At 39.3% G+C, this 11823-nt stretch overlaps 1 protein-coding gene across 1 annotated transcript in view; it reads left to right on the top strand.

Annotated features, from left to right (window-relative positions):
- The first annotated feature begins 231 nt into the window (after nt 1–231).
- Nucleotides 232–11823, top strand: part of LOC102209495 (multidrug resistance-associated protein 4-like) — a 24480-nt gene continuing 12888 nt past the window's right edge. The window contains exons 1-11 of the mRNA XM_005744282.1: nt 232–927; nt 2298–2408; nt 3916–4036; nt 4224–4448; nt 4583–4672; nt 4849–5012; nt 5165–5290; nt 10305–10554; nt 11162–11269; nt 11372–11461; nt 11561–11752. Coding sequence (XP_005744339.1) covers nt 848–927; nt 2298–2408; nt 3916–4036; nt 4224–4448; nt 4583–4672; nt 4849–5012; nt 5165–5290; nt 10305–10554; nt 11162–11269; nt 11372–11461; nt 11561–11752 — 1557 coding nt within the window. The 5' untranslated portion in view covers nt 232–847. The remainder of the gene's footprint in view (nt 928–2297; nt 2409–3915; nt 4037–4223; nt 4449–4582; nt 4673–4848; nt 5013–5164; nt 5291–10304; nt 10555–11161; nt 11270–11371; nt 11462–11560; nt 11753–11823) is intronic.

Here is an 11823-nt window from a genome sequence, read left to right on the forward strand (position 1 = left end):
AAAAAGATGCAAAACGTATTAATATACAGTTAAAAGTCCATCATTTATGTCCTCCTTTACATTGTCCAAAGCAGTTCAGCAGTCCGGATTGGAGTCGTTGTCGGCCGATTTTGGATCCCGGACCTTACTTTGACAGCTCTGATTCGTTCATGTTGACAACGTAATCCCGCTCTGACTCAGCTTACTTCAAGTTTGACCTTAACGTCTTCCCGTAGTCACGTATACTTTGCATTCTGGGATGCAGAATTTAACTAGCCGTAAATTGAGCAGAAATTCTACACGCAGTCCAGAGCACAGCGCTCCCGCCCCTGACACCCAACCGGCCAATAAGCGGAGTGGACGTTCTCACTTGTTTTGTAGTGACGCACGGTTCGCGGACTTCGTTCGGAAGTTTCTGTGTGTGAAAGCAAAACATCATCCATGCGTCAGTCTGTTTTCTTCCGGGTCTCGGTTGTGCTGGATCCTGTACCAGTGGTCAGAAGTCGAGAGGCTGCGTAAACCCTGAGGTGTTAGGAAAGCAGACATATTTTAATAATGCTGCACAGGTAGAGCTAGACTGAAAAGATCACATGACTCCCTTACTTTTCAAGTTCCAAACACGACATCCTCTAGTCCTGTAGTAATAATAATATTAATAATAATAATAATAAAGTTTCACTTTCCTTTTCAATTTGCACTGATGGTCGTGTAGGTGGAGTTACGTGAAGCGATCTTAAATAACTTAAACGGCTAAATTCCAGCCTGAACAGTTATTGGTTGAGCTTTACATAACTTCCACTTACTACACGGACCGAATGAAGTGGAGCGTACAGCGTGCAGAGATGCGCCCGGCTGAGCTATCCCCAGTATGACCATGGAGGTGACAAGCACGGGCGGCAGGCACAACCCGCTGGCAACTGCCAGCTTTTTTTCAAGAGTTTTTTTGTGGTAAGTGTGATTTCACGGCGTGATCTAACTCTGACCGAGCGGTGAGGTAATCAGTTAAGAACAACAAACTGCTGATTTCATGCATACATGTTTGTTTTAATTGTGGTTTTTCTGAGTTAACTAGAACTATGAACCCGTTTGCAAGGGGATTTAATCTGTGCCAGGATGCATTTTTAATTGAAAAAAATAGTTTCTCATAACTTGATCACGCATTGAAAAATCAATAGGATTAGCCCATCCCAGCAATGCTGTGCCCCACGGACCACATGAGGCAAGCAAGAAATACTTCAAAATTTATTCAAAAGCCGGTGTTTACATGCTTCAGACCATAATAGTGGAAACTGAGACTGATTACTTTAATTCAAAGTGGGTAGAATCACTTCCATACACTGAAAAAACAAAACAAAACAAAAAACTCCTGGGTTATTTTATTAGGTCATAAAAAATACTAAATCCACAGAAAGTATGTGCAGCTTTTCGCTGTGTGTATTATTTCTGTGCATTTATTTGTGGAATAGATTTTGAACAGCAGAGTTGAGTCAGGTAGCTCTGGACTTGTTTGAGTTTTTCAACCATAACTCATGAATGGGAAAAGCAATCGTAGGCTTTAATGTAGCCCTCATGGTTTAAACTGGCTTAATACATAGTATGAGTACCACACAAACAAATACTACATAGATATGTGGTTGGTCTTTTGATGTCTATATTGAAAGCATTGAGTAACTGAGTAATAACTCACCTTCAGAATGTTCAAAGTGCACTTCTTTCTAGATACCAAGGGAGGCTTCACTACACATGACCAGAGAATTATTAAACTGGGAGAAGCAGAAAACTTTGCTATGTTGTTTCTGATACGTCTGCTTTTCCCATCTGCTAACCTGACATACACTGAATGTCATACACTGAGACACCAGGCTATGCAAACAGGTGCTTATTAACAGGTGCTTTTACTGCCAGAAAAACACAGAGTTAAATTAAGACGAACTGTCCCATTATACTGTTTTTTTATTCTCTTAAAGTTAAAGTCGGGTGTTTTTTTATTGTTAGTATTTTTTTGAAAAACGTGGTGGATATGGGATGGTGTGTGTGTGAGTGTGTGTGTCCAGGGAAGGCGGACTTTGACGGGCATGCTAATGTGTGTGATTTAAGCCAAGTTGATCTGTAAAGCTAATTTTTAAAAACCCAGACATCAGTAAAATATCATAAGTACAAAAAGCCGAGCAAACTTTTTTTGCTTTTTATCGTGGGGTATCGTGTGTAGAATTCTGAGGTGGAAAATGAATCGAATCCTTCTTTTGGAATAAGGCCGAAATATGGAAAAATGAGGGACAGGTGAAGCGCCATGAATGCTTTCTGTCTTTCTATTTCAGCTGGTTAACCCCTTTGCTGCAGCTTGGCCAAAAGCGAAGACTTGAGGAAAATGATATGTATAGCATCCTTAAAGAGGATCAGTCTGAAGCCCTGGGAGAGGAGCTACAGAGGTACTACACTGCTGTGTTGCATTATTGGATCACTAACAAAAGTCAAATCTGAGAGACTGAGAAGATGATGGCTCAGACATAGGTCCTTACAATTTTCTATGACCAGTTTGAGAAGAGATTTATTTTTGAGTCAATGCGTAATGTGGTTATGCATACTACCCAAATAACCCATTTCACAACATGTGATTTAGTCAAATATTGCCTTGAATAACATTTAAAAAATTCTTCTACCCAGGAAAGTTATGGGTTAAGACCCTATGGTTTTGTTGTCACTTCCTTTACATGTAGCTGGATGGTTGGCCTAGCACCAGAGGTTTTTGAGCTCTTGATCACTTTTAGTACTATTTATGAACTGGTCTTTTAAGCAGTCCAGAAGAAGAAGCGTTGTTATCTATTTATGATGCAAAAAAAGTCATTTCTGGCCAGTCTACCACAGTAGAATAATACCCCAAAATATTTTTCTGGAGTCTGCCATCTATTGATGATATTTCTGTTTGTATTCACCTCTTCAGGGGTTCATTTCCCCTGGTGAATTGTACAAATATGATCTGTAGACAAGCAGGTAGCTGTTGGTGCTTTGCCAGGAGAGACTGCATGCTTGTTCAGTAGCTGTGTGTTTCTTTGAATTGCCAGGGAGTGCTGCCGTAGTGTAAGTCACACCTGATGTGTTATTCTGACAGGTCTATCTACTTATTCCTGTTTGATGTATTAACTCCTTTCACAACAGGCCAAACCCAACCTTAGGCCTCCCTGAAACATGCCGATGCTCCCAACAGGCATCCTGTCACTAAAATAACACTAAATGTTCAACAGAAAGAGCTGTAATAAAGCTCATTACTTTTAAATAATTCAGTTCCATTTTATCACAACAACAGCCAACTTAAAGCACCTTGTATTGTAAGGTAAGACCCCATAATACTACAGAGAAAACCTTAGCAAGTCAGTGACCCCCTTTGAGCAAGCAGTTGGTGATGGTAGGAAGTCCACACTTAAATTTTGCTTTTATTTTTAACTTAGTTTTAATAGTTTTTAATAGTAATTGTTATAAAATTGTTAAAGAAGTAGCTTCTTTTTTGCCACACGTGTAAATGTTCCCAGCTCTCTCAGTCAGAAATGCTAACCAGCTCTCTGTGCCATTCATTCGATGAAGATGTAAGTGGCAGTGTCACTGGTGGATCATTGAATTGCTGTTTGCCATTCCATTAACCTGATACTTCCTGTAACAAATGAGTATGTTGCCACTGTGCGGCCGTATGGTTCTCATTTGGAAGGTTTATTTGCTAATGAATTTTTTAAAATGTTGGTGCGACTATATCCTAAATAGTTACATTGCCATTTGTTGTTCTAGATTGGTCTAAAGATCAATGTTGTGTCTAGATTGACATAAAATGTTGTTTGCTTAACTTCAACTTATAGTGTGTACTTCTGTTTGTACCAGAGAAGTTGTACCTTTCACAGTTACCTCATAGGTTAGCCTAATCCAATAATCTCCATGTTTATCTTGCAGATTTTGGGACCGTGAAGTTAGACATGCTACAAAGGAACTCCTGAAGCCAAAACTCACCAGAGTCCTTATAAAGTGCTATGGAAGGTCCTATGCAATGGCTGGGATATTTGTTTTTTTCCTGGTATGTCGACTGGTCATGTGGAGGTGTCAGATGAGTTATTTGTAATGAAATAATAAGCATGCTAATGTACTCAGAGACCTTTCTTGTAACAAAAATTGGCTCAAATATCTAGCAGCCATTTGAACCCATTTCCTAAAGTCTGGGAAAGGATGAATGTAAGCTTGCATTCATTGTCTTTGTCATAAAGGAGACAATCAAAGTGATCCAGCCACTTCTTCTGGGGAAGATAATCCTTTTCTTTGAGAATGGTGACCCCGATGATCAGAGAAGTCTTGGCATGGCGTATGTTTACGCTGCTGCGATGTCCATCTCCACGCTTGGACTGACTATCCTCCAACATCTCTACTACTATCATGTCCTAAGAACAGGCATGAGGATTAGAGTGGCTATGTGTCACATGATCTACAGGAAGGTCAGTGAAAAATCTGTACAAATGAAGAGTTGTCAGCTTATCTCTGTCAGAAATATGTTCCGATGGATCCATCTATACTTGTCGGTGTTGTGAAAATTGTTTTTTGAGCAGTTAAGTAAAATTCCTCTCATCAGGCTCTCAGACTCAGTGCTAAATCCATGGGACAAACAACCACTGGGCAAATAGTGAACCTCCTTTCAAATGATGTTAATCGTTTCGATGAGGTAAGAGAATCATGTACTCAAACACATGATGAGATTATTTAATTGTATTTGATGACATTTTTAAACCAAGTTGTGCCCTTAACATCAAGATCTTCACACAGATTTGTAAAAAATTGTAAGGTTTGGACAAGTTGTCCAGCATGTTTTCTGCACGTCAACAATCATGCTCTCTATAGATTACACTTAATCTGCACTACCTGTGGGTGGGACCTCTCCAAGCAGTGGTGATCATTGTTTTCCTTTGGTATGAGATCGGTGCCTCGTGCCTGGCAGGTGTAGCAGCCATCGCACTCATGATGCCGATACAAACCTGGTTTGGAAAACTCTTTGGCATCTTCAGGTATGGACGAAGAATACAGAAGCTGGACATTATTGTTTCTGACGATAACGTTCTTTTATTATGCGCATTGTCTGCCTGTTTTTATACAATTTTGATTAGATGTTTTTTTTAGCCTCTAATGGACACAGTGTAAATGGTGCTTATATTTGCAGGAGCAAAACAGCAGTCCTTACTGACAACAGAATCCGTATCATGAACGAAGTGGTGTCTGGTATCAGGATAATCAAGATGTATGCCTGGGAGAAACCGTTCTCAGCTCTGGTGACTGAAGTCAGAAGGTAAGAACTACAGGTTTTATGAAGAATCAGCTAATTTTTTAGAGGAATTTCTTCTTCTTATAATGTGCTCCCATAATAATTATGAGTATAAAACAGTGATTCAAAAACTGTCAAAATAAATATTTTAATAAACTGACTCGTCATCCTGCAGTTTTATGATTTGGAACGACCAATATGATTAATGCTTCGACACGTGGAAATGAAATGAACTGAAAATATCAGACATGTCTTTAGCTGTCTTTTAAAATACTGAACAGGACCGATAAACTTCAGGGGCATAAAGAAAGATCATACCACAGATCAGGCTTGCTCCATCAGCCCAGGAACTTTTCTCATTTGCCAAACGAATGAGAAATGTAGGGTTCACATAATGTGTGGTTTGTCTGGAGGCGGAGATCCATGTTGAACCACTGTGCTCTTCTGGAACAGCGGAGAACTGGTCCTATACATGTAAAAATCAAAGGAACACTTTTTGATGAGATTATAGCATCAAGTCAGTTAAACTTATGGGAATAATACAAACTGCTAAGTACCATTTTGAGCTGCTGCAGTGATATTTCAACAAAATATATATTTTTCAGCTCTATAGGTTGATAATTTTCATTTCGATGAAACAATCTGACATCCTTTCATTCCTTACACAATACACAGTCCATAGTGTAGTCAGCATTGATATCCAGCATGATTTTTCCTATATTTTTTTAGTTAGAGTATACAGTTGAAAACATCCTTTGGTGTGCCTAATGTTTTATGTGTGCTTATGAGTCTCCTCATCAACAAGAACAAAGAGCTTGAGCATATAAAGTTAGGCATGTCTGGGAAAATGTAAAGAGATTTCATTAATAGCGTGATCTGTATTGGATTTTCTTATCTCTGCAGAGCTCATCAATTTCTTTAAATCACTGCAATCACAGTTTTTCAGAGAAACCCCTAAACGCCCATGGGAGTACATATGGATTAGCTACAAGAAGAATTAATCAGAATTAACAACAAGGAGAATTCCTTATTGCTTTGATGTACTGCTCTTAAAGAACAGCTTAGATTTGTATTAATTCATTAATCCTCAACTTTCTCAGCATTGATGTCTGGTTAATGATGATCCTTTATGTTTGCTCTGCACTTTATATGTTAACTGTCACTTATTGTTCCCATCAACACCTTCTGAGATTCTTTGAAAGAAACCCACTCAAAATCAGTCCTTGTGACATCAAGCAGTAATCCATTGTAGCCTTCAAAACTTTCCATCCATCTTCAGCTTAAATGTACTTAGAATAACCACAGAGGAAATTCCACAGAGGAAATTTGTCACTACTAGTGACCAGCATTGAATGGGAGGCTCTGCCTTCTTCATTCTGATTTTAAATACTTACCACGTGTAAGACAGAAGTCTCTATTGGGGTGATATGGTATAAAGAGGTTTGCTTTACAGAAGCCAGTATTTTAATATTGGCCATGTACAGACAGAGAGTGAGGAAGTCGGTGAAGCTTGAACTTTTGGTGTGGATTATACAACAGCTCAACATTATTTTTCTGTGTGAAAACTTGGGTTGCATTGTAGTCATGATTAATTCAGGGTTACAGTTTCAGGAAGAAAAATGTTTTACAGTCAACCTTCAAGTCTCAATGAGTCTTTGATAATAAAGACTTCTTAAGATATCCACAGTTACAAAACTACTAAATATGTAGTAAATATGAAGTAATGTGTACATTTGGATTCTAACACAGTGTTGATTTATGGTGAAATGGTTTGTCTATTTTTATATTTTAAATGGATTTTAAGTTGGTTTTTTTTTTAATGATTTGTAGAGAAGAGACAAAACCCTTCATCTTGATCAAAACACAAAACAAAGAACGTTACGTTCTTTCCGTCAAGCGCAAGGCCTCAGGCTTCGGGGCCTCTGCAGATGCTGAATCATTACATTCTTGCGAGAGGCCCCACACTGAATGTCCTTAGAGGCCGTACCAAAGCTTTCGACAAACAATTTTTTTTAAAGCTGTTTTGCTAATGTTCTAAAGTAAGGTCAAATCTATAATTAACTGTCATTTTCTGCTGAGTCAAGCTAAATGTATTCCCAGTATTAGCATTCCATCATTACCAAAGGATATGTTGACGCTATGCTGGACTGAGCTTTTGGTCAAGCAAACTAACACATGATCTTGGTGTTGCATGAGATACATGCAACACCAAGATATATTGCCAAAAGTTCTTGCTCGTTTGCCTTCACACGCATATGAAATTGAGTGACATCCCATTGTTAATCCATAAGGTTTATTATGATTAAGGAGTATATTTATGGGAATTTTTAACCATTTTTCCAGAAGTGAGATCAGACACTGATATTGGATGAGAAAGTCTGGCTCACAGCCTCCGCTCTAATTATTCCCAAAGATGTTCTGTCAGGTTTAAGTCAGGACTCTGTGCAAGCCAGTCAAGTTATTTCACATTAGACTCATTGATGCATGTTTATTTGGATGTTGTTTTCTGCACTGTTGCACAATGATGTTGGAACAGGAAGAGGCCGTCCTCAAACTGTTCCCACAAGGTTGGGAGCATGAAATTGTCCAAAATGTCTTGTTATGCATCAAGAGTTAGTTTCACTGGAACTAAGATGAGCCCAACTCCTAAAAAACAACTCCAGATCTCACCGCTCCACCTAATTTTACACTTGGCACAATGTAGTCAGGCAAGTACTGACAGACTCGATACACGTACACTACCGGTCAAAGGTTTTAGAACACCCCAATTTTTCCATTTTATAATTGAAAGTTATGCAGTTTAATGTTGCATTGCACTCTGAAGTGAAAGCATAGTACAAATAAGCAATTCAAGTAAAACAATTATCATGGAATCAATTTATAGACCAAAATGTATTCTATAATTCCACCTTTGGCAGCTGAACACACCCGTGGCAGTCTTTCTACAACAGAGATCAAATATTCTTCAGAAAGTTCTTCCCATATCGGTTGCAGAGGTTCCCATAAATGTGTGGCACTTTTAGGTTGCTCTGCTTTCACTCTTCTGTCCAGTTCATCCCAAACCAGCTCGATGGGGTTTAAGTCTGGAGACTGGAGACCACTCCATGTTTTCAAGCTTACCATCTTGTTCTTTGTTCCTGAGGTAGTACTGGCATAGCTCGGACTTTTGTTTTGGGTCATTATGTTGCAATAGGATGAAACCCTGACCAACTAGAGGGTATTGCATGGCGCTGCAGAATGCTGTGTTAGCCGTTTTGGTTCAGGGTGCCTCTCACTCTGTACAAGTCACCGAGCTGGAATCCAGCAAAACAGCCCCAGACCATCACACTTCCTCCTCCATGTTTGACAGTTGATGCCACACACTGTAGAGCCATCCTTTCGCCTACTTGAAGGCGTACGAAGATCCTGCGCGATGAACCGATGATTTCAAATTTTGATTCATTGCTCTATAATACCTTCAGTAGTGCAGTGGCGATGTTTCATGACCCAGGCAAGCCTCTTTGTCTTATTCTGACGTCTTAGCGATGGCTTTCTTCCTGCAGCTTGTCCTGTCAAACCTGCAGCTCGAAGTCTTCTCTTCACAGTTGAAACTGAGACTTGCTATGACCATTATTAAACTGTGCTTAAAGCTGTTGCCCTGTTAGCCACCGATCACGGAAGCTGTTAACTCTCAGAAACCTTTTTCTCACCACAAACTACTTTTTGCAGTACAGTGCTGTTCAGCTGATGCTCACGAGGGCATGGTACCACAGTGTGTTCCAACACTGCTTTCATGCAGGCAGAGGGGGTTGTAAGTAATCCAGAAAAGCTGGAACACCTGTAAGAATTAGTAGCACCAGCTTTCAAGGCCTGATCAACCTCCATTGCTGCACAACAGCTTTAAATTGTTAACCCACTTTGTGTTCCCTGAAAAATACCTTTTTGTATAATTTGAAATGTACATTATTTTTCATTTTTTTCGAGAGTAAAAAAGGGTTATATAAGAATCAGTCCATTTACCATCCAGTGACCCTGTTCGGTGATTTTACGTTGCCTACTGTACCACTTCCTGGCAAAAAAGCAGAAAACTCAGAACCACTGTACTGCCAGATAAAAAAAAGTTTAATGCAATTTGTAGAAGCACAGCGAGGATAAACTTGACCTACGTGTATCGACTAGAGAAACTTCACGAGGGTCTAACATTCAAACTGAGAAGCTTAAATACAAACTTAAAAAGACAATAACAACCACCTGTGTGAGAGGAAATAAAAAAAACAAAACAAGAAGCATCACTGTAAATATATCAAGAATCACATATTATACATGATAAACCTTGTTAACTCAATCTTTGTAGGCTAATAAATATAAGACCACAAAATACAAAAAATGCACAGAAAATATGTGATAAAGACATGAAAACTGTGGGAAGGAAAAACACAGGAAGGAAGCTCTGGGAGAACCAGGTTCAGGGAGGGGCAGCCATCTGGTGCAATTGGTTGGGGGTTAGAGGAGGAAGACAGGATAAAGACATGGTGTGGAAGAGAACCAGAGATTAATAATAACTAAGGATTAACTCTAGAGTGGTGTATAAACAGAGGGTGAAAAGAGGTTAGTGAAGAAGAAACACAAGCATAAATTAGGTAGGTTTCAGGGCCAGGGTCACCTGATCCAGCCATAACTATAAACTTTATCAAAAAGGAAAACTTTAATGCTAATCTTGAAACCCAAACTGGGGGCTGGTTCAACAGAAAAGGGCCCTGAAAGCTGAAGTCGCTCTATCTACTACAATAACCAAGGAACCACAAGTAAGCCTGCAGTCTGAGAGCAAAGTGCTCTATTGGGGTGATATTTAAGATAAGATGAGGCCTGATAGTTCAAGGTCTTGTATGTTAGTATGTCTTTGCACTCTTCATGGTCTGATGAAGAAAATAATTATTTAGACGAAAGTATTTCAGTTGTAGTCATTTGAGCATTCTTTTTTTTGACAGTGGTGTGACACTCTAAATAAAGTCTTCTGATTTTACATATTAAGCCTCCCTATGTTCTTCTTTACTCCTAGGAAAGAAATTCATCAGATATTAAAAAGCTCCTACCTGCGAGGACTCAACATGGCTTCATTCTTTGCCAGCAGCAAGATCACAGTGTTTGTCACCTTCACTGTCTACGCCCTCCTGGGCAACACCATCACTGCCAGCAGTGTGTTTGTCACTGCATCCCTGTATGGTACAATTAAGCTCACAGTGACCCTGTTCTTTCCTCTGGCCATTGAGAAATTGTCAGAGACTGTAGTGAGCATTCGCAGGATTAAGGTAATTCTGTTCTTTCATAAATTGGAATACAAGTAACAAAACCGTAGCTGATATCTGTCATTAGTACCATAATGACCGATTTACTACTTTTCTATTGTCTAAAAAGTTCAGAGAACTTTACATAACAAAAATCGTGTTGACTTAATGTTACGGTCTTCCCTGAGCCTGGTTCTGATGGAGGTTTCTTCCTGTTAAAATGGATTTTTTCCTTCCCACTCTCACCATGTGCTTGCTCATCTGAGTAATCTGATTGTTGGGACTTTCTCTGCATTGTTGTATTGTCTCTTTAGGTTACAATACAAAGCATGTTGAGGCAACTGTTGTTTTGATGCTTGTTTGGTGCTGTTGAACTAAAATAGAATTGAAATTCATGATGTTTTCCATCATGGAGAATCCATCTGTCAAATAGATCCTAAAGTGATGTCCAGATTGATTGCAGATATTGTAACTGTCCTGCAAAAAAATGGATAAAAGATTGGTGGTGACATCAGAACTCTTTTTAATCTTAAATGTAGTTGTTTCTAAATTTGTGGATAGGTAAAGCAAGAGAACTGTGCTAATTTAGTTTATGTTTCAAAGCACGTGTGTCCATTAAATATCTTTCAAGAATTTTCTCGTCCTGGAAGAGCTTGAAAGAAAAAATCTCACACTGCCTTTGGAGGGAAAAATGGAGAACGCTATTGAAATTGAGGCACTGACCTGCTACTGGGATAAGGTAAATGTTAAAGTTTAAAACTCATATTGATAATGAGTCATCTTGTATAATTTTAAATTCAAAATTTTTGCATTAATTAATACATTCTTCTTCTTTTTTTAGAGTTTGGATGCACCATCTCTGCACAATGTTTCCATCACAGCAGAGTCACACCAGCTTCTCACTGTGATCGGACCAGTGGGGGCCGGAAAGGTCCGCAACTGACTTACCATTTAGCCTTTAGGTCAGAACATTGAGTATCAAAATTGTGTTTTCAGGGTCACATGTTCATAACATCTGTGTTTTCTTCAGTCATCTCTGCTCAGTGCCATCCTGGGAGAGCTGCCTTATGACACAGGCACATTAAAGGTCATAGGTCAAATAAGCTATGCAGCCCAGCAACCCTGGGTGTTCCCTGGAACCATCCGCAGCAACATCCTTTTCGGGAAACAACTGAATCCTAAAAAGTATGAGAGGGTCCTCAGAGCCTGTGCTCTGAAGAAGGTGAGATATAATGCTGCAAGTTAACCAGTTCATGTTAGGCCAGCAGCTCAAGGCGAACCGCTCTTTACCCT

This window comes from Pundamilia nyererei, unplaced genomic scaffold, assembly GCF_000239375.1.
Source record: "Pundamilia nyererei isolate P.nyererei 1_Seehausen unplaced genomic scaffold, PunNye1.0 scaffold00141, whole genome shotgun sequence".
NCBI classification, from domain to species: Eukaryota; Metazoa; Chordata; class Actinopteri; order Cichliformes; family Cichlidae; genus Pundamilia; species Pundamilia nyererei.